Consider the following 23,802-nt stretch of genomic DNA (forward strand, 5'->3'; position numbering starts at 1 on the left):
AGATGGGGAGTACTGCAGCAGACTGAGACACAGAGAGTGTTGCACGCAACATTTGCACTGCGGCCAAAAAAAAAAAAAAAAAACGCAAATTTCGAAGAACAAGAAATGTGCGCAAAAATTAGATTGAATTGTTTCTCTGTGTTTTCCGTTTCTGTGGGCAATTGCAGACCAGCTATCCAGCTAGCCAGCCAGCCAGCTAGCTGCATAATGACCGGGCCAGGTCTAGGCTGGCAATTTGATTGAGTTGTTTCCAATTGAAATGGCAAAAACGCTGCGGGTGTTGGCACTGATGTCTGACAGCAAATGACTTCGAAACCACTCCGATTCCGACTCCGACTCCGACTCTGTGCTACAAAAAGTCATTTGGCCAAGTCAAAAAGGCAGGCAAACCACAGCGCAGCACTGTAATTTCCAGTTACAGTTACAGATTTCTAGCCTTCTAGCGGCGTGGCCTGGCCTGGTCTGGTCGGGCCGGGCCTGGCCTGGCCAGTACAGTGATTTGGATTTGGCTTATTTCGCCTGCGGTTGCCGCAATTGGGATTCGAGTTCCTTCAACTTCAACTTCAAATTCAACTTCCAGCAGAAACTTTGGAGCCACATCCATCAGTTCGTTTTGGGCTGTGTCAATTAGATTTCGACTTTGGGGAGAAGTGTACTGCACTGCACTGCCAGAAACTGGTACATCTTTTAGCCAACAAAGCATTTCGCTTTAATTAGGGCCCCATTTTCTTATGAGATGTGTATGTTGCATGCCAGCCATTAGCTTGTATCCACTGGCCTTTTTCCGATCCCAGTCTAATCCCAGTCTCTTTGTTCGGCGCTCTTTCCCTCTAAGAGCCCTGAGGCTCTGTCATTCCATCAGTGACCTACAAGGTTCCGTCATTTGCCATTGTTCGAATGGCCATGTCACGTTGGCAAATTTGAATCCGACTGCAAATGCAATGGCGATGGCGATGGCGATGGCGAACCTTGACTTTGCCATCCGAGTCTGCTCTTCATCGTGGAATCAAAACACTTTGCATCTGCCCTGCACTTGGGGCCCTCTAACTAAGGTAATCAAGTGCGGGTCTAAACAGAGTCGAGTCTCTCCCCTATTTTGCTTTGGCTTGTTTATTGTTGCTGTCGCCGGTGCTGTTGTCGGACTGTTGCTGTCGCGATTTGTTAATTGAATTAAATGTTGGCCAAGCCAGCCAGCCACTGAGCCAGCGAGCCATCGAGCCAGTGAGCCAGTGAGCCAACGAGCGGGTCATCAAAATGCAGGAGGCGGCCTCGCTGGCTCTGGGACTGTGTTTGGGGCAAGCAAGTCTTCATCCCACTCTATCTCTGTCAGACCGACTGTGTGTGTGTGTCTGCAACCCATTTAGCCAAAGTGCATGGTGTTGCAGTGGCAACTTAACTGTAAAAGCAAACGCACGTACAACCGCCACCAGCATCGGCTTGCCTCGCACTCGGACTCGGACTGGGCCAAATGTATTGTATGTGAGTTGGCTTCGCATGGTGGGCCCAAGTGCCTATGATTTTCATTTAATTGACACTGTTAATTGGCCATCTCGAATGGTATTTGATGGGCGCTAATAGCAAGAGCGCCCCTTGTGCTTGTGGTTCAATATTAAGCTTAAAGCCACTTTAAGCCACCATAAACCACTGTACTCCCGGCGGCTATAATGGGTATTTCCCATGGCCTGGTCAGCCGAGTACCGCTAAATTGTGCAGCCAATTGCAGCAGCAAAGCTTCCTGACGCTTACCGCTCTGCATGCTAAGCAGCTGGAGGCGACACAACAACAACAACAACAACATGAAATATCAACAAAAGCCGCAACAGCAGCGGCCCACATAGGAGGACCTTTGCATATGTCCATGTTGCATGTGGCAGGTGTGTCGCCTTCTGCCGTCTCCCTCATGTGTGTGTGACAACTGCCAGCTTGTTACGCCCTTTCGACTGTCACACACGTACTGCTCTTGTCCCTGACTGCTGTTAGTTGCCTCTTGTGCTGTTGTTGTTGACTGTTCGGTCGGTGGTTGTCCGTTGTTGCCTCGAGTGGGTCGCCCGGCGGAAATCCTCAGCCAACATTTCAAATTGAATTTCGCCGATTTATCAATTTAGCAATCCCCTCTTGCCGCTGGCCTCTTGCCACTCGCCAAAAGCAAAAAACAAACAATAGAAAGTGGAAATGGCAACGACAACGTCGGCCATGGCTAATGACATTTCGGCCAAGTACAGTAGGCCCCCAAAGGCAAGGTGCAGCAGAAACAGCCAATAGCTTGGGGAAAACTACTCTGCCCCCCGGTAGCTGCCACTTTGGAGCTGCTTTCCGCTTTTCCAGGTATACCAGAGCCAGAAGCTAGAAGCCGAAACAGAAGCAAAAGCCGCTCATGTCCGCGCATTTTCAATAAGCCCACGGGGCACACCTCTCAGCCCAGCTCAGCTCCGCTCAAGTTCAAGTTGAGGGCTCTGGTCCTCCGGCAGGCATTGAAAAACAGGGAAATAGCAAATCTAGGATACAAGGACCCCAAAGGGGCATATGAGATACCGATTGGTTTTGGGGAATTTTTCAAAAATGTGTTGCCTACTTCGAGGGGAAGGAAGAGTCTCTGTCAGAGGGAATCTATAGATAAAAACTTCTAATATATATATTAAATTTTTTTTGTAAATCTTAAAAACCAATATACCCTTATACCCTTAAACTTGTTACTTAAAAAAAAAGAAGAGAAAAAAGCTGAAACAGAATCGACATTGGCGCGGAATTAATACGATTTTTATTCATGACTCCTAGACACACAGGACGTGGTCTAAAGGCCTGGCCCAACGGGGGCTTTGGGGTGGAGTCGGTGCCTGGGCCTGGGCCTGGGCCTGGTCTTGGGCCTTTCGAAGGCAAACTGGGCCCATGGGGCGATAGCCAATCTGCTTTGGTCGCCGGCTGGCTTCCGTTGCCGGAATGTGGTGACAATGTCTCCATGGGCTGGCTTTTCTTCTCCCTGGCTACCTTTTGGCCAAGGCTTTGACTCTAGCTATGCCTATGGCCTATGACTATGGCTTTTTCTTTGGCTTTTCCAGAGACAATTGCATTGTTGTTGGTGGCACAGCTGTCCCGACTGTCCCGGCTGTCTCCTCCTTGGCCGTTGTCGCAATGCCAGTAATTTGTGCAAATGAGCCTCTAAAAGGCGTGGAGCCTCTCCGACGTGAAAGGAGGCTTCTACCCAATAGATGGTAGAGCGCAAAAAAAAAAAAAAAAAAAAAATGTTTAAAGCGCCATTCGGCTATGTAAACGATGTGGGTCGGGTCCCGGCCGAAAATGAACAAGAAAGGAAAGCTGTTAAATGTTTTTCTGCCTTTTTTTCCGGGCCCGTCGATTTTCGGATTCAGATTTTTGCCATAGCTCGGATGGCTTTCTTCCTTCTTGGCATTGGCAGTAAAATGAAATGATAATACCGTTTGGCTTTAAATGTTAATTGAGTTGCCGATTGCAGTTTAGCTATTGCTGAGATTTAAAACTACCAGCAAGCAGCTACCAGCTACTAGCTACAGTTCGGGGCGGCAAGAAAGTTCCATTCATGGTGGGGGAAAAAAACGGGAGCACGTGCTCCGCCCCGAGTGCCAGCCAAATAACAATCCAAAAAAGAAACCATAAAAAACTACGCACCGGGCAAAAAAAAAATAAAAAAACTACAGAGAGAGGGAAGGGGAAAAAAATAAAAAATAACAATGCCAAAAGCATAACTATTTACTACGCCTACTCTGACGTTGCCGCGCTGCCGGCTGCCGGCTGCCGTTATCTGCGGAAGGCGGCGAGAAATTAGCAGAGGCCCGAATCAAAATAAACCCAAAAGTAAACATTCGCCAGCGAAAAAAACAGACATCACGCATACGCACAGTACGCCACACACACACACACACACACCGCCATAAATGGGCTGATAAAATAGAAGAGAGAGAGAGAGAGCAGAATGGAGGATGGAGAGAAGACCTGCGCCATTGAATTAAAAAACACACACATTTTACAGTTACCATACGCACTATGTATTCTTTTCGATTTTATTTACACTTGGAGAAAAAGGGGGCGATCTTAGGGGTATTCCATCCTTAAGCAACCCCTTCTGGGCCTTGGTTTTTGTTTTCAGTGCACTGTTCACCTGCAAAAATGCCGGATTTTCGTTGTTTGTTTATTTCTTTAATGTCTGGCGCTACCAGGCCGTGGGGCTGAAAGTCAGGCTTTTATTTGCTCAACTCGATTTTATTGTGCGTTTCGGTAAAAAATAAAATAAATACCCAAAAAAAAAAACACAGAGACGAGGAAAAGGAGAAGCGGAAAAAAAGCAAAAATTATGTGTGTCAGCGACAAAAAAAAATGAAACCTCTAAATTAACTGCGACAACAACAACACTGAGAATAACAAAAAAGAGGTCGCCTTGTTTAAATAAAATAAACAAAATAAACAAATAATAAAACAGCGACAACAACAACAAGGGCGAATTCCAATTGTGGCATGTGGGAAATACTCTTAGAGGCAAGGGGTGTCAAAGGGCGAGGCGTGGGGGTGGCTGGGGGGATGATGGCTAAAAAATTGACTCACCTCACGCAATGCGAAAACAACAACCATAGCAAATAGACAACAAACAACAACAAGAAGAAAACACCTTGAACAACAACAGCTAACAACCGGACCAGGCACTTGTCTGCCGTTCAGGCCTGGCCAAAAATAAAAATCAAAATATAAAAAGCAAAAAAAAACTAAAATAACAATTCATAAAACGAAAAGAAATATTGATACTATAAAATGCGTACAAGTTTTAGACATTTTGGCTAGAGATTCGGCTAGTTTTTTTGGTCAATAAGGAAAGATATTGCAGTTATGGCCCAAACCCAATGAGGACTATTTAAAAAATCGATCAATTTTTTTGGGCCAAATACCTGTCACAGCCCAATTTCCTTTTGTCTGAAGCGTATTTGCCTTCATTGTTCAACTCCTCTCGTGTTTTTTTGCAAGCACTTTTTTTGTTTTTGGCCTAACATTTCCGCTTTTGTTGTGGCTGTGTTGACATTGACTTGAATAAACGGAGATATGTGTGGGAGTGTGTGTGTGTTTCCAAAGAATCTTGGCTCTTATCGTGCAAACTGATAAGCGAAAGCACAAAACCCCTCAATGAAGTTGCGAGGCTCTCAGCGGCTCTAATCACAGAAATCAGGCAACGACTTTGGTTCACTTTTTTCCTTTTTTTTGTGGGCCATTTTGAGGGGCTTCATATTCTTTGTGTTTGCCTGCGTATAAATTACACTTGAAAATGGTTTAGATTCCGATTGCCGATATCTGAGGGGGCCTTTTTATTTTTTTTTTTCGTACTGTATTTTGTGGGAGTCGCTTTGTCTCGCCACGGAATTGGATTTGGAACCCTAGTCGTCGAAGGTATGGCTTTCATTCCCTATGCAATTTTGGTGAAAGTTTCCCCAAGCCACCAAAGACAATGAAACAGAAAAAAAAACAAAAGCAAATCTCGAGCACGTGGCTAATTCAATAAGCTTTAATTGCAAAACCGCACACTGAAATCAACTCGAGTTGCAGTGAATTTCATGCAATTTCAGCTAATTTCGCCGCTGCATGCAAACGACTCCGTCTCGGAGTCGGAGTCGGAGTCGACTTGGCTAAGCTAATCCTCCTTTTGGCCTATCATATCGCATCTCTCTTACTTCCTGACATTGCAATGTAATTTTGCTTTCAACACCTCTTTTTTCTTTCTTGTTGTTGTTGTTGTTGTTGTTGGCCTGCTGCAAGAGCAACATGCAGCATGCAACAACCAGCTAGCAAGCTCGCAATTGCGGCCAACAAACGTGGGCAAATAATTGCCAACAAAACAGCAAAACAGCAAAAGAGCGGGCCAACCAGGTGAAAAGCACGGCGCATTTCCCAGGCTCCAAGCTCGCTCAAAATGCTGGCCCCAAAATCGGGCGCGAATATATCGCATTTCAATCACGCGCCACATCGTTGCAGCACCACCGATCCTCGGCCAGGTCGCCGCCCTCACCACCACCGCTGTTGCTGCCCCACCTCCCGCCACCACGTTTTTGGGGGCAATTTACGTGCGGCCACGCAGTGAGTAAGCCAAAACAGGAGACCTGGTCAGAAAGCAACTCCAAGCTGCAACAAACCGACCTGCAACAACACAATGCAACACAAATGCTCTTGCAGTTTATTAAAGTTTTTCCAACAAACGCTGCGCAATGGGGCGGAAAGCAGGCAAGAAGAAAACTCTGCTGGCTAACGGTACCGATTGTGCGCATTAAATGGCCGCATCGTGATGACTAAACCCCCTTTACTCTCAGGTCCCCCTTCCCCCCTTCACAAAAGAAAACTCTGGCCCCTGCCATGTCCGTCAGGCACGCGCCTTTTGCCGGCCGGCTTGCCTGAAATGAGGAGGGGAAAAAGGCCTGAACGGCGGATCGGCGAAGCTAATGCTGCCACAGATTCGCAACGGCCCGGGAAAATGTCGATTTATGCGCGAATTTACTTTTATGCGATTAGCAACGATCTGCGGCAGAAATTTATCGTTGAGTTTAGTAAATTTAATTGGGGGACTGGCGAGCGGAAATCCAGAGAGGTGGCAGCATTAGACAAAAGGCTAAAACCAGGTAGCAGAGTAATAAAATTTTATGGCCACAGCTCGGTCGAGGAAGGATGCTAGCCTGGACGCTAGTCATGGCTCGCGGCTTTTCACATTTCACAATGGACGGGGAGGGGAAGGAACACGAGTTGTGTTGTGTTTTGTTGGTCGGGACGAGATGTTTTGGCCCAAAGCAGCAGCAGCGGCAGCAACAGCAGATGGCCGGGAGATAACAAAAGCAAAGTTCCTGCATACCTAGGGAGGAGTTCTTTGGCCAACTACAGTACCAATCTGGCAAATAAGCCGCTTAAGTCTAAGCATCAATAATTGCTTGATGCAACGCTGGATGCGGAACTGGTGGACCAGCACTTTGGAGCAGCAATCCATAAACCATTGCTATTCTTAGTGGCCCGGCACCTGCGCTGCTCCTCGAAACTTTAAGCCCGGCACGCAGTGAGTGTTTGGCCAAATCCCTCATTCAGCCACATCGCCCACTCGCCGACGATGGCCATGGCCATGACGACGTCTCAATTGTTGGCATTTAGCTCAATTATGTGCACAGCCAAAAGCTTAAACTCAAACTCAAACTCAGCCACTTCCACTGGCACTGCCACTCAGCGTGATTGTGTGGCGCTGGATTTTCCAAATCAGTTTTTCCGTTTCAAATGTTTTGAATTTATGACACGACTGTCGCGTCTTTATTTCAATGCCCTCCCCCTCTCTATAAATGACTGCATTCTTAAGCGTTCTTGGGCGCCTTTGTGTCAAATATATATCTGAAGCGTAAAAAGCGTTCTTCATAAAGCAATGTCCCTTTCTCTCCGATTTTGGCCACTGAAGGTTGTCCCAAGGTTAGCCCGAAGCCGAGTGCGTTGCGTGGAAAATCCATCTGAAATCTACACTCAATAGCTTCAAATATGTGAGGCCATCTATCCATCAAGCCATCCAGCCAGCCAGCCAGCCCAGCTATCCGACGTAGGAAGGAGGCCAATTAATGACGAAACAATAACAAACACAATGGCCACAGAAATGAGTTAAATGGAAAAATAGTTTCGCCATGTTTTGCATTGAAATTCCGATTCCGCTCGGAGCGATTATCGTTGCAAAGACCTCGTCGCATTATTGTTGTGCAAATTACAACGAAAACAGCCATGGGCGGTCACTTTGAAGTCGCAAAGCTAAAGCTGCCGATGCCTGCGTGTCTATATCTTTATCGTCTAATTTGTGTATATGCGGGGGTGGCTGATAGAATCATGTCTCAGAACTAGAGCTCAGAAATTGATTTTCCAATCAAGGGACAAGGGTCATCTATTAAATATTAAATTAATTTTAAACTAAATATTATTTTATTCTTTTCTTACAGCTCACGGAAACGTCCGCCCAGCGATCACCAGGACTACGGTCCCAGCAAGGAGGTCGAACTCAATGCAGCCATGATTCTCATGAATCTTAAATCCCATGAACACAAACTTGGCGGTAGGTTATCCCAGATCCCACAATCCCACTTCCCTGATGACTAATTATTTTCGTTACGCCATAGCCGACAAATGGCACGAGCTCAGCTCGAGTCCTGGCAGCAGCTCGTCGGCCTCCTGGAGCTCCGGCTCTGCCTCGCCGCCCTTGAGCGACGACGGCCACGCCCACCACAGTCCCATAGCCATGTCGTCCTTGGAGGCGGCCAGCGCACGCATACGCACAACATCCGTGTCCACCTCGGACGAGGGAATTGTCAGTGACTTCAAGGAGGAGCGTAAGAAAAAGGTGAGTTATCTGATGAGATATACACATTTCTTACATATATATTAAAGGGGGGAAGGGGGCGTGGAATGTGGTCAGAAGAGGAATCTGGGGTGGCGGCGGTGGAGCGTGACGCTTTGTTGCATTTTAATTGCAACTTTGTGTATAGATTTTAATTGCCATAATTATGTAAATGTCGAGCGGCTTATTCTTGGCACGGCCACACGACGTATACTTGATATTACTCATACGCAGCGTGTGTGGCAGCGGCAGCGGCAAGGGCATCACAAATATCATCGACCAAAAAAAATCAAATAAATGTCGAAAACGTAGGAGCTACAAAACCAACAAAAAAAAAAAAACAACTACGACATCAATCACACAAAAGGGCAATGTCAGCAGCTCGTTAACTTCGCCCGGAAGTACTGGCCAGAAGGGAAGGCACACACGATTCTAGCCAAACAAAATCAATAGCCAGCGACGTAACAGCCAGGCTGTGGAGTTGGCTCTTTAATTAATTATGTTTGAACTTTAAGGGCCTACGCCTGAAATCAAGAACCGAAACAAAACTTACGCAACAGCCGTCCCAGCTTTTCAGTTTCAGCTTTTTTTTCCCCCCATTTTTTTTTTCTAGCTGACAGTCTGCCGGTTGTTTGCCCAACTAGTTACGCTTTTTCGCCTAGCATGTGCCAGCTCGTTTGTGTGTTTGGCTATTTCGTTTAGAGCTTTTAAGGGCTCTTAACAGCAAACACACAAAACCCTAAAAACGACCAGGTAGCAACAACAATGGGAAGAACAAATATCGAAGTGAACAGCAGAAGCGGCAGAGGCAGCGGCAACTGGCAACGGCAGCAGCCACGATAGAATATGTTAACCTTGAAAGTCTGATTAGATTTTCATATGGTGGTTATTTGTTTTATTTACATACCGACAAGCCCAAAAGCACTGAAAGAATTTCTAGATACTTTAAATAAAATATATGCTTATCCAAAAATGGATTTTTAAAGACTTGAAATGAGAATTAAAACTATTGAACAAAAAACTTCAACATTCAACTTCTTGCCAAAAGTCACAGCTATTTTCCATTTCAATTAGTCAGACGCTTTCAAGACTTCACTCCCAGCTGCTGGACTTTCACTTTCCATACCTGTTGCACAACCAATGGCCGAAATAGCTGGCCAAAAGCGTCAAAAACTTCCTGCTTCGTCTGTCGGTTAGTCATTTTTTGTTTTTTTGTGCTGTTTGTTGCTATATTTTTGTGTGGCTGGGAGTGCGCATTTGAATTTATGTCAGAGTCCCGACAGCCACGCCCACTTTCGGCTGGGGGGTCCCGGCCGATGGATACAAACAAACAAATGCACAAACGAGCACAATGGAAAAGTTTATTTTGCCAAGGCGTGGCTGGTTAATTGAAAAGATATATGCCGCATTTCCGCATCTTGCATCTCAAAATACGAGCCAGCTGGCTGGTCGCTGGCTGATAGCTCGATAGCTTGATAAATTGATGAATTGATGGGATGTGTGATGGATGGATAGAGGCGGCCAGGGGAGGCTTGCGATCACTTGAGAACGAATGCAATTAATGTCTAATTGTGCGCAATTATTGTCAGTTTGTCAGCTGTTTGTTTGGCTGTGTGATGTGCCGCACCAAAATGCACTCCCAAGCAGATGCGATTTCTTCAAGGCGGCCACGTGGCGTATACGTAATGCGATATTACTCATACGCACTGTGGGCTGCTGGAAGCTTATGATTAACCTTCGCTTCGCCAGCGTGTCATGGAGTTAAATGGAATGATATAAAATAAAGTGCAAGGAATTACTCACTGGCTTTTGTCTGCGGGTTATTGTTTTAAATGCAGATTTATGTGCATTTACCGCCGCCGTCACTTGTCGTGACAATCGGGGTCGCCTGCCACAGCGGTTGCCTTTTAATCAAGGCCCTTTCGCCACTGCCACTGCCACTGCAGTTGCCGCCCGCAAGGCTGCCAGCCATTAACTGAAAACCCAAGGCAACCACAATGGGTGGCTAAACGCTCCTCCATAAATTTCCATATGCTCCTCTGGCCACAGCCAGCTGGAGTGGTGCGGCCACAAGTCAATCCTAGAGGGGAAATTAAGAATGCACTCGGCCATGATTGCATGCGAGTTCGAGAGATTTGTGGCGACAAACTGTTAGAACAGTAACCTGCAAGCCGGAGCTTAACATCACATAGAATTTCCCCTTGAAAATCCCCAGACTTTTCCACTGAATTTTCTCTCTGGTTGCCTTAATTGGGCCAACCCTTTGATAGCCGTTTCAGCATTCACTTTGTAGATGCGGCTAATTGCACACGCCACGTTCCCCGACCCGCTGCTCTGCCTCTCTGGCATAAAACTTTTCAAATTCCGACTTATAGTATAGCATAGTTTTTTCCAACTAATTTGTTTTATAATATCAAAAGGCAAAAACAAAGCCAAAGCCAAAGCAAACAGGCAAATTATAGTGCACGGGCCGAGCAGACTGCGCGGCGGGTGCACGGCGATGATTCAGTAGAAGGGGGTGTAGGAGGGGGGGGACCTGAGCCGGAGGGGAGGGTGGGCGGTTGCGGTTAGCTGGCATTAAGCTTTCGCAATGCCTGACAGTTGAAACACAAACAACAACGGCGGAGACTATATTCGCGGGCAGCCAACATGGCGCTGCACACGTGTCCTAGGTTGGTGGTATGGGTGCTTCACTGTACTGGTGGTGGCATGGCCTTTTCGGTCGTTTTGACAAATGTTCGCGCTTTCTGCAGCCGAGGTAGAGAACAAACTACTGCATTTCCATTTATTTTTAAACAAGCCCCCGCCGCTCTCTAAATAAGATTAAATTTATATTTATGATTCTTTTTGCCTCTTTTTGTGCTGTGCACCACCTGTGCTTTTGGCTTTGCATATTCCTTATATTTCTTAACTTTCTGCTGGCTTATTGCGAGACCAAAAATAAAAAAATAAAGAATCCGGGCCAGAGCAGCAACAGATATATGGATGGCAAAATTTAATTAAAATGTGAACGAGTGCCTTTGAGGGGCTATGGCTCTGCAGCTACAACCTTGAATCAACAACGCTCACACTCACCAAACACCAAACACCATACACCATACACCATACACCATACACCGTGCAGTGTATACCGCACAAGGCACACCACAAGGCACATACTCGAGCACCTCAGAAAACAGCCAACAATTGCTGCCTTCGGCACTTTGTACATAAAACCAGCTAACCAGCATCGACGTCAGCATCTCAGCATCAGCATCAGCTCAGCAGCAGCATCGTTTGTGTATTAATTTCACTCATATGGCAGTTAACCTTGAATTCTGATTAGGAAGCGATTTAAATTTATCTACAAGTCATTTTTCTTAGCTGCGCTCGCCTTTATTGAGTTATTATTAAAAGTTAATTGTGCTGCTAAAAGCCATTCGCTGGCAGTGCCAGCCAGGTCCCTTAGATGTGCAATTTGTGGGGCATTAGCGAACTGCAAATGACTTGGCCAAAGTGTCGGCATCTTGGCTGCGTTGGCTCAAAGGCTAGGCAATGGCTAGGCAAAGTCAACAGTCGCGGTCTTTGGGGGGGCACGGGGCGTATGAGTAATGACTGAGAAGCGAAACAGCTGGGCACAAATGTAATTACACCTTAAGCAGAATAAATGACAGAGCAATTGACTGACAGCCGGGGCAACCTACACCCAGCCTAGAACCAGATTTTAGCGAAGCCAACAAAAAAGGGTTAACAATAAAAATGTGAATTGCAAAATGCAAGTATTCTTTGAGCAACACATTTGAGGAACACTTGAGGAAACTTTAAGTAAACGCTGCCAAAAACATAATTTTAAACTAATCGCCAAAATCTGTCAAGTGTCTCAGGTTGGGTCTCTAAATGAGAAAATGCGAAAATGGGAAAATTCGAAAGGAAATGGCTGCCACAATCCGTCAAAAGTCAGTTGGTGCAGGAGTGCCCAGAAACAGCCACTTGTGCGTGTCAGTGTCTGTGTGGGAGAAACGAACTCATAAATTTGTCATAATTGCACAAATGTGACTAAGGCGATGGCGCACACGATTGCAACTCAACAAATACGCAGTTGCTGGCTGGCCCGGATTTTCCGTATTGGAAAAATGCATATTTTTCTGTTCGCTTTTCCACGGGGCTTGGCCCGGCCCGGCCCGGCCCGGATGGCCCGGCTCTCGATCTGTGCCAAGTGCAAATGCAAACGGAAAAGCGGCTAAATGGCTAAATGGCAAAATAGTGGCAAGAGCAACAAATGCAGCGCCAATTTTCATGTTCAAGGTGACAAAACGAAACGAAACAAACCGAAGCGGACACTCGAGCCAAAAGCTTCAGCTCATCGTTTGGCCTCGTTTCTCGCTGTGTATTGTCTAGGTGTGTGTGTGTGTGTTTCTAGTTCGCTGCAGTTTCAACCTGGCCAATTGACGCTATATTTGTCTCGAAAAAGGCAAGAAAACTTGCAGTAAAGATATTTTAATAATTATAGAAGGCAAAAATATATCCGCCTTATTTATTTTCTCAGTGCACCTCTGTCATCCGCATTGGCACAGCCCAAAAAACAAAAAGCGCATTGCCGAATGCGGAATTTGGCATTGGGTTTTGGTTTTTGTGGCCCGCGCCTCTGACACACTTTGCCGGCCTTCTGCTTATGGCCGGCAGATTCAATATGTGCCTGGCATCGCATCAGATGGCATCTCGCCTATATACCCTGCTATGTGTAAACATGCCCCCGTCGTATTCTCTATTGTAACGCCCTGTCCCCCATTCGAGACAAGAACAAATCGAGCCATCTTGCTGCATACAACATTGTGGCAGCTTGGCATGCAATAGAAATGTTTGCGAAACATCTTTTGGCAAACCTCTGCCACGAGCCACAAAACTTTTTCATTTTAATTTATATTTCGATTTCGATTTCATTCTGGCTAGAAGGCAAAAAAAAATCAAAAAACCTTCACACACTTTCCCACAAATGAGTTGCAATTAGAAATGGCCGAAGAAATGGCGGCAGTGGCAAAGAAGGGCAGCCCGGCGAATTGGCCTAGTTTCGGGACATGGCCCAGAACACAACAAAATGGCGGCGCGCTTGCAACTGTTGTCGTGGCTGTACTTTTTCCGCTGCCACACCGAAGGCTATGGGAGTGTGTGTGTGTAAGTGTTTGCCTGCAGTTTTCTAGGTTACAGCACACAGATACAGATACAGATACAACTACTTGCGGATGCGGATGCCACACTGTTGCAGCAAGCAATGCGCCGGCCGGCAAAAGCGAATGTTGCGCAACAAACGCTAGCCATGAAAATGCATTCCGCTCTCGCTCGCTTCTCTTTTTCTCTCTCTCTCTATCTCGCTTGCCATGCGCACTAGCTCAGTTACTTCCGCTCACCAGAGATAATGCACTGGTTGCGGAGACGGAGGGGTGGGGGAGGGCTAGTTTTGGCCAAAAGGGTTGGCAACGTGGGAGGTGCAACGGCACGTGTTCGCACACAAATGCAATTGTCGCTGTCGACGGCGCTGTCGCGTCGCAATGACGTCGTCAATTGCAAAATATCGCCGGGAAAACTAAGAATAGGAAAACTGGGAAATGGAAAATGGAAAATGGAAAATCTGGCCACAAATTGTGGCTTATTAGGGTGGCGGCTGAAGGCTATTTATAACCCACTTTTGCTGTCACTTCTGATGTCACCAGGCAGCTTCTGTTTCCTACTACCCGCATTATTAAGCCATATATCTCGGCTAAAAGCCTTCAATTTTTTCAGTTTAAGCCGATATGCTACTATAATAATTCGCAATCAGTTAGAGCCATCCGAGAAATAATATTTATGCGTTTGATTCAATGGCTAAATCATTGGCTAATGACAACACATGTATTTTGGCTCATACTTAAATTTCCATTTATTCCGTGTGAGTGACATATCGGCCATAAATTAAAACGTTTCCCCAGTCTAGCTGGAGATCTAGTTGTCTCTTCTGGCCGGGGGCTTGATAATTCTTCTTTTCTTAATTGTATAATAAACAATTTGAAAATGTGAATGCATCGCTGTTGGAATTGTTTTGCGGTCGATTCACTTTTCATGGCTAATTAATTTTCGCATTGCGCAAAATGAATTAATAATGCGAGCTGCCATGAATATGCAAACGTGCGAGCGGCCCTCCCCCCACCAGCATACATATCTTGGCATACCAGTATATACATACATATACAGCTGTGTTCATAGAAATAGCAGTGCGACAGGAGCAGCACTATAAAGCTCTTTTTTGCCATATTCCCTTTTGATAGTTGATGACTTGAACTTTCTTTAAGTAGAATGGAATATAGACATAAGAAAAGAAAAAAAATCCCGCCAGATTATCTCCATTTTTGTGTTTTATCGATAATTTTGGCCATGTGCACAACTTTTTGGCTGTTCACTGAAATAGCAGTTTTTGATTTTGTTTCCAGAAAAGTTACAAAATATTTTGTAATTTTGTAAAAAGTGAGTTTAATTAAGTTCATTATTGTAATTTTATATATATATCTATGTACGCCTGTGCATCTGTATATATATATATCGAAAATTTATTGTTGGCGTCGCCGCAGTCGCCATAATTAAAAGCCAAACAAGCGGCCACAGAAGCAGGCAATACAAAATAACAAAAAATACAAAACTTCAGGTGATCGCCAGGTGATTTCATTTGCAAGTCAGTTTTGTTGTTTTCTGTTTTGGTTTTTGATATGGCAATCTTTGTTAATTATACGCTCAGTTGACTGATCGGCCAGGAGCAGGGGAGGAGGTGTTATGCGAGTGTTATGCGAGGAGGCTTCAGGGTGTGGGGGTGTTTGCCGAGTGCCTAGTCCCGTCCGTCCCCGAGTGGGAAAACAAATGCAACAACCCGGCAAACAATGGCTCGAAAATCGCTCTGCTTACATCACTACTAGCCACTAAGTGCCAGGCCCGGGAAGGGGTTTGCCAAACAAATGCCATTCTCCCAGGCACGGCGAGAAATAAGCCAGCTAATCGCAATTTCAAGCCGGCAATTACCTGACAATTTTCTAACTTGATAGACAAATTAAGCCAAAATTACCTAAGGAAAAGTATAATGGGCATTACTGTTTTAATAAGCCATAAATATTGTATGGATTAAACTATATTGTGTCATTAAAATATCTGAATAAATAGAATTTATATTCTCAAAGTGCACCTGGAGGGTAGTCTGAACCAGATAGTGCCCCACGTGTCATGAAAAACTTATTTGCCAGCTTCTTCAAGTGCGCAACAAGCACAAGGCGTGGGTGGGCTAAAAAAAAAAAAGAAAAAAAAAACAAAAAACAAAACAAATAAAAAAACAGAAAAGCCATCAACTGCAGCTCGTTGACATTTGCATTTTGTGGGCGGGTCAGAGGATGGCCGGGGTGGTGGGTGGACGCAAGCCGGCTTAATTAAAGCAGAGCAATAACGTCGACACGCCTCGGAGCTAGAAATTCTCTGCGTCGCTGCATGCTCTGTAGAATCTCGCCGCCCCCCCTCTACCCCTGAAAGGCCAAAGCCAAAGCCAAAGCCAGTGTGGGCGGGAAGCAGCAAAACTGCATTAAAATTCTAATGCCGGCAATGTCACAGCCAACCCTGGCATTTGGCTTAATGTAATATAATATAATGTGTGCCAGGCAGCAAAAGTCGGGGCAGGACATGAGATGCAGCAATAATCAGATACATACTTTCACGTTTATATCTATGTATCTTGAAGCTATAAATCACGAGAAGTATAGTCATGGCAATGCGGTCATAATTCATATTTTAAAAGCTCTTCATTCACCACGCAAATCAGCACATCTTGCCAAACAAATTCCCGCAATGTTTGCAACAAGTCAGAGCCAATTCGCCTCCACCTAAGCTGCAAACATGACAGAATTTCTCAGATACTTTTTTGTGAATTAGTTAATTGTATTTTTTTTTTTGTTTTATGCATAGAAAATTTGTTAGAAAGAAATACCAATGCAGAGGAACATACGCGCTGACCAATACGAAAGAAAAAGTTGGGCAAAGTCAGCGGCAAAGGCGAAATGCCGACAAACAAACTCACAGATACACACTCACACACATACACACACACAGGCGTTAGTTGGCAGAGGCATGAAGGAATTGCAAATGTATTCAAGGTCAGGGCAGACATGAAAAACGAGAAACGCCGACAGAGGCAGCGACAGCGACAGCAAACAGCAACTGCGGCAGAGGCCCTCTCACACACACACACATACACACACTCTCGCCGGAGGGAAAGCGACTAAAATCAATATGGCAACACTTTTAAGGGTTGCGGCGAAAAACCCACGCAACCCTTTGCCCCTTTCTCCACCCATCGCTCTCTCTTCAAGAAGAAGAGGACCACCAACGTCATCAGAGTGGTTCAGTGGGTCGTCATAAATAACGGCTTCGGGTTTCCCGCGCATTTTTCGCTCTCGATCTCTCCGCTACTCTCTCTCTTTCTCTCTTGTCTGTGCTCTCCCAAAATGGCCGCCAACAAAGCCGGGCTCCTTGGGAAATTTTTGCGCAGGCTTCGCTCTTTCCTGGCCACCCCCTCTCCGGCCAAATTAAAAATCGGGAATGTTTTTAATTATAGCCAGGCTTAAGGCCCACCCCCACCCCCACATCACTTTTCACTCGAATCTAATTAAGTCCGAACAATTAAACGCAGCAACAGCGTTTGTGAATTGCAATTTGGGATTCGGGCCCCGAGAGTTGCTTTCCCAGCGAATCGATAATGTTTCAAGGTTAGCTTGCGTGACATTTTCCGTAAGCAACAATTTGTGGGCCTCTCTGTGCTGTGGCCGCTTCTGCCGTTGCCAATAATTGGAAAAGTTGGAAAAGCCTCCGCCACCCGCCCCTCCCGAAAAAAGAAAAACAACTTAAAGCCAATTTTAACCCCTGAAACTAAGTTGCACCGAAGTTGCGTGCGCCATCATCATTATTTTTATTCTTCGGCAAACAATATTGTATAGAAATGACTTGCGGCGTACGGGCGTACGGGGCGTATGAGCAATATTTGATTTATGTATTGATTTTTTTCGCAAACCAAACCAGTTATTATCATAATTATTTGAAAGGCATTTCCTATGCAAAATGCAAATAGATTTCTTATTCAAATTGCCAGCTTAATACTAATGCCACCTTTCTTCTCCTCTTTTCATTTTGCAGGTGAGTAATTTGTCGCTCTCGACAGGCTAATGCCTTTAATTGACTTCTGCGAGTGAGTAAGAAACAAAAAAAAAAACATCGCCACTTATCTGCATTTATATTTAAATCATATCCGTGTGGGCTGAGGGAAACCTTGACATGTCAGCGCTGGCGATTTGCTGTTTTGCAAATTAATTGTATCGTTATAGAGCGAGTTTGGAAAGTTGCCCCGAAGCCGGTGGTTGCTTGGGGCCCCCAAAAGTATGCCACAGCTCAGACAGCGGAGCGTATCCTTCAGTGCGCCTCGATTGTTTTAATTAGCATAATGACACTTAGCCGCGTCTAGACGGCCCAAACGAATTCCCAGTTTATTTCTTGTTTGTTTCTGCCAAACGCTTTTTGTGCTTTGTACTCACCGAATCGTGAATTACGACTCGCCCCCCCTCCCAATACAAATGCATAAATCACGGCCATATCCGCCATATTTTGTATCATTTTTTTTCGGGCGATTCCGGTCCGAAAATTGCGGTGCTTTTTGCTGCTTTCCAATTAATTGAAGAGCATAAATCAGAAATGTTTGTCCAACAATATTGTGCAAACAGTGCAGTAGGAACTGTTTGCTTAGCTGGCAGAAAGATTACTCCGGATAATGGCCACAGAATCTCCCCCACCCCACCCCTGGAAGTGCAGCTAAAATGGGTGTTTCCGAACGGAATTCCAAATTTGCCCCTTGGCAACAGGGGCTTCGTAATGCAGTTTATCGAAAGTGGAATACCAGGAATCGGTCTGATTAGTCAGGGCTTGGCCATTAGTCATGAGGAAGAGCCTCCTGGGGTGGGTCGAAAAACGGCAATAGCTCACAGATACGAGTGCGATCGAGATAGATCGAGATACTCACACGCTCGCACACACCCTCACACCTTCGCCCGTAATAACAATCATAATAATAAAATAAAAACCGCTGGCCACTTGGCCTTGGACTAGGTTGATTGCATTCTTAGCGGTCAATGCCGTCGCCGGCGTCGTCGACGACGTCGCAGCGTCGCCGCTGACTAACAGCAACAAAAACTACGGCGAAAATTGAAAACGATCGCTGAGCGAACCGGCGGCTAGGCTATCTCCCTTATGCGCCCACACCTCAGCTTTCTCCGTCCCGTTTGCACCTCGATATCTCTGTCTCTCTAGCTGCTGTATTAAAATTTTTATTTATTTGTTTTCTTTTTTTTTTATATTAATTTTGTTTGGTTTTTGTTCGTTTTTACTATTTTTTTTTTTTTGCAATGACAAAAGAAAAATATCGGGAGAAGCCAACAAACAACTTGTTGGTGTTGTTGGCAGCTTCATACATTTTAAAATCAACAACCACAGCAGCAGCAGCAGCAACTATTTATAAAATGCGCTTGCCTGGCCAAAGTATCTTTCGCGTATGTGTATCTGTATCCGTATCTGTATCCGTGTGTATGTTATACCTTTAGTTGTATCTTTATCTGTGAGCGTGCCAATCGCCACCGCTGCCCGTGCGCAACTTGCAATGCCGGAAAGCAATAGCAAACCTCGTCGGCGTTGTGACGCCAGCAGGCCAACAGCAAAAAAGCAAAGCAAAGCAAGCGAGCAAGCAGTCCACCGCCTGCCAATGACGACAGTATCTTTTGGATACATTTCAAAACAAAAATAACACATAAAACCGCTCCTCGCCGGTTTACCTTTGAATGGCATTTGCATAACAAGTGTCAAGCCCCGTCGGACATCCAGCCAACAGCTTCAGTAAATTTTATGCCCAAGATCCTTTTTGCCTCCTCAGACTCCTCTGCCTCCCCCTCCTCTACTGCTACATACATAAATAATTCAGAATTCGATTTTTAGAAGATTTCAACTTCTGTTTCCAGGGCACAGTGCATTCAACCGAGGCCCGGGATGCGAAATGCGAAAAACGAGAGGTTCGCTCGCCCCCAGCACTCGCTCGGTTCATTCGCTTTTGGCAAATATTTACATTTAAGACAAAACGAAAAGAGAACTACGAGCCAGTATTATTATTAACCGTAATTCTCGAGTGGCATACAAATTGTTTAATTTAGTATTTAAATTTAATTTGACTTCTGCTGCGACTGCCTGCATGCTAGGCACTCTGTTTATATTTCCTGTTTTTGATATTTTATTTGCCTTTTTTTTCTCTGGTTTTTGATGAGGCATAGATATCGAAAGCCAGCATATTTCGAAAGCCATCCAATGAGCATCCAATGATAAATTACCACTTAATCTTTGTTCGAAGCTAATCGGTTTTGGATACGCTCAGCAGATCACGTCACCATCGAAAACAGGTTGAAGTGCAGGCCGGCTGGCAGGCAGGCAGGCCGGCTAGTCAGTAGCCGCTAGAATTAAATGTATTTTTTACTGCTGCGATTTTAATGGCCCGCAAAAGAACCGCTTTCTCCCATCAACTTCGGTAGATAAGCGGGCTCGCTCACAAAGAACCTTGACGCTCCATGCAATCGGTCAAGCAAAAAGCCCGAGCACCCCCCCCCAGAGTGTGTGTATGCTTCGCACTTGCCATTTTGGCTTTCCTTTTTATTTTTTGGCAGCCGGCAGTCATTATTTCTGGCCTTGCCATAATTTTCTTTTGAATTCTTTAATTGAGTTTTCAAAGTTCGCTCTGTTCTAGATCAGAAAAGCCATATCAGAGCTGTATTTTCCTGAACTTCTCAAATAATAACTCGCTTCGTACACCTTGAAGCATTCAAAAGGCCACTTCCTGTTCGGACTGCGAGTGCTGCCGCCTGCCCCCCTTTTTGGCCAACTCCGCGGCGGCATGTGGGCGCATTTAGCCGCTTAGGTGTTTGCTGGTTCTGCTCACCTGCTCAGGTGCTTAGTCCGGTACTCAGTCAGCGCAGCGCAGCGCTGATGATGAATGACTGCAGCATTTATAAATACTTGTATACGGAGCAGCCATCATCATAATGAAATAAGCTAAGCATAACAAATGCGTCGAAATATTTGCGACAGGTTGCAATAGCCGCCAGTCAGCAGCGGCAAACAAAACAGAAAAAAAAGAAAAGGGGAAAAAATTATATAAAATCCACTAAGCGAACAAAAAAAAACATCGGAGCAAAACCCCAAGTCACTCATTGTGCATGGCCTTGAAGATTTCGCTGCAAAACAGCAAACGGAAAAAAATAGAATGAATATCATAAAAATATTCGCACAATAAAATAGAAATATAAAAAAAAAGGAAAAGATAATGAAAGCCACTAATTTGCCAAAAATATAAAAAATTAAAATAAATGCATAAAACTCGAAGAGACACCAGTTGGATTAAGTGGCAATTTGCATCGGACTGATGAGCATATAGAATTTCATAAGCTGATTGATTTGTCATTAGGAGAGTCCGACCAATTAGGCCGCAAATTTATTATTTAATTATTATAATAATTAACTCTGAAAAAGTTATTATTATATAATATATACTGTATCTCACTGTATCTATTTTCCCCCTCAATTTTCAATTATGGTTTTTTAATCGTGTTTTAGCCGGTCAAGTGGCTTTGGCCAAAATATTGATTAATTGCAGTCAAGGGGTTAATAGGATTACAAATTGTTGATGTTGTTGTTGTTGGTGGTGTTGGTGTTGGTGTTGGTAGTGCGGTTGTTGTTAGACTGTTTCGCAGACTGCACGCTGGATGGCGTGCCTGGCGCGACTCGTCAACAATTTTGACAAGTCAACAACAACATCTGACTGCGGCGATTGCGGAGATTGATGGCGAATGAGTTGGCACCTGCCATTGGCCTTTAAGCCGATAAACTTTTGTAAATCTCCACTAAGCCGCTTGCCAAAATGTTTTCTTACCTGCAACAGGCAACAGTCATTGCTGCCTTTGCTGTTGCTGTTGCTGCTGTTTGCTGTTGCTGTGTTAATGTTGCTGTTGCTGCTCTTGGCAGCTAGTTGTTAGTCTTTGGTTTCACCAGCAACATGGAACATGAAAACTGTTGATTTGTGGTTTCTTAGTCATTGTCATTTGCATTTGCTAAGCCACGATGTCCAAGCCCCAAGTCACTCAACAGAGTACAGATTTTATTGCTGTTATAATTTGATATTCAACCGCAACAATTTTAGTGTGCACTTGGATCTTTTGTTTAAAACTTTGCACAAAACAGCACACAAACAGAGGCAGTAGTGGTAGAGACTCAACGACAACGGGAATTTCCATTGCACTCTAATTGCCTTTTGTATGACTGGTTATAGGCAGCCGCAATTGCAAAAAGCTTCATCATCATTACACTTGCACGGGTTATTGTTTTGTTTGTTTGTGGGCAGCTTTTGCTTTTTGGCGTCAAGCTGTCTGAGTCGAACGAACGGCTTTTCCGCCAGCCATACCAGCCATTCACTCGCATGCACTTTTTTTTATTTCACTTCCACTCGACACTCAACGATGGCCAGTATATGTACTCACTTGTATTTATTGCAGTTGTTCTATAATTGAGCAAAGTCCGTATTGCTTTTGTCTTACAAATATTGCTTGTTATAGCCAAGTAGTTCCTTCGGCTGCTTATCTGGCTTACTGGCTAATTATTGCTTTATGACTTGGAACACCAACCCTGTGTAGTGTGCGGTGTGTGCCCCGAGCTCATAAATCCCGCCCAAACTAGCTCTGTAAATAATTATACAAAAAAATAAAAATAGGAGGAAGCGGGGGCAGCACTACAGCAGTACATTGCGTGCAATTTCCAACTGAAAAGCGTAAATTATAGCGCTATTTATTTATGTTGCTGCTTCTGCTGCTGCCTTTATTGCCCTGTGCCAGTTGCATTTGTTTAAAATGCCATTTGACAAACATCAAAGCCGTTAAATGTTACTTTGACATGTCGCACACGATGGGGTGATACTATTATATGCCTGCCATACTATACTTTATGCCCTACACCATGCCATTGCACAAATGGGCCTTACGGCCAATTAGATGAGTGAAATGTGCCCCGAGTGGCGGTGACAGAGTCCCCAAAAGGCCGGGGATCATTAGAAAAGCGGTTCCCAGATCAGGTTTCCCTTCCCTTCCTCAGGGCGGACTCCACTCGGTGCAATTTCACAACTCTGAGCAATATGGCTTTGCCTTTTCGCTTATCGCTGCGCCGAGGGGAAGCCAAATGCGCTCTTGACCAACATTTCAATGGACTACAAATGCACTGCAGGTGATTCAGATTGAAGTCGACTGGGCGGGGGAATATTTCGTTTCACATAGATTCGCAATTATATTAAAGTACTTTTTGCTTTCTTTCGCTGTAAACAAAATGCCGCCCGGGGCAACGGATGCGGAAATAGAGCGTCAAAAGGCGAAAAGGGGCTGTCAGGGATGGGGCCAAGAATGGAATCTAGTTTGTGCTGGCACAGCACAAAGGATGCTCGCATCTCGCATCCTCTTAAAAGGACGCGCTGACATTTCTCCTCCACTGACACACCCCCCGCAGTTGTCGTTTGATAAACGTAGTTTATTCCAATATAGACAGTTCTGTCCACCACAACGATGGCTCATACACTGATGGAACCAGAGCCAGATCCAGAGTCGGGGCCCAAGCTAAAGCCAAAGCCCAAGTCGAATCCCATTTTGCGCCCCCGAACCATCCCACTCCCTGCATAGTCCTTTGTGGCCGTTGCCATGAGAAAGTGTTTTTGTCAAAGCGACAGGGCAGGGCAGCCCGGCCCAGGACACTGCTAGCTGCTTAAATATTTAAAAGCCAATGCCCACCAGATGCTGCTATGGCTGTATACTGGTAAAAATAAACGATGGCCCGGTTAATGGATGGCGGCAGTCAGTAACCTGTAACCAAAAGCAGGCCTGAAAATAGAATCGTGGGCGTGACAAAAAGCCAAATGGCCCGGAAACTTGGCTTGGTCTTTGCTAAACTTAAAGGTGCCTGAATAAACAGAAGAGTCTACTCCGCAAAGAAAACTCTAACATAAATCGCTTGTGACAGGGGCGAGCTTCTGATTCCGATTGTGCACTTCGCGAGTTGCTAATGAGGCGTGACATTGATGATGACTCGGGCATGCTGGGTATGGGTATTGGAGAATTGGAATTGAAATCGGCGGATCATTTGTAATGTGTCATGATTATGCAATATTCGTGAAACAATTACCGCCAGGCATTTGCATAAAAGCAAACGCCCGTCAACCGTTCGAGTGGCAATTTTCCACTCAAACGCAGAAGCCCAGTGGAAAAGCAGGCCGGCCAGGCAGCACTTTGGCAACAGGAAGCTGCCCGTGGAGCTCGGATCTGGGAGCTGCGCATGCGCCGCGGCGAGTGACAGCC

General features: G+C 45.2%; 1 protein-coding gene across 7 annotated transcripts in view; it reads left to right on the plus strand.

Annotated features, from left to right (window-relative positions):
- LOC6500631 (zinc finger protein 704) overlaps nucleotides 1-23,802 on the plus strand; it is a 115,839-nt gene that overhangs the window by 60,351 nt on the left and 31,686 nt on the right. For 6 of the 7 annotated variants that reach the window (XM_032449457.2, XM_032449458.2, XM_001953570.4 and 3 more), the window contains exons 3-4: nucleotides 7,959-8,071; nucleotides 8,136-8,356. In XM_032449457.2, coding sequence (XP_032305348.1) covers nucleotides 7,959-8,071; nucleotides 8,136-8,356 — 334 coding nt within the window. Of the gene's footprint in view, nucleotides 1-7,958; nucleotides 8,072-8,135; nucleotides 8,357-17,524; nucleotides 18,698-23,802 lie in introns of those variants that run through there. The other variant, XM_032449459.2, reaches the window with a different exon arrangement.

Source organism: Drosophila ananassae, chromosome 2L (genome assembly GCF_017639315.1).
Source record: "Drosophila ananassae strain 14024-0371.13 chromosome 2L, ASM1763931v2, whole genome shotgun sequence".
In the NCBI taxonomy this organism is placed as follows: domain Eukaryota; kingdom Metazoa; phylum Arthropoda; class Insecta; order Diptera; family Drosophilidae; genus Drosophila; species Drosophila ananassae.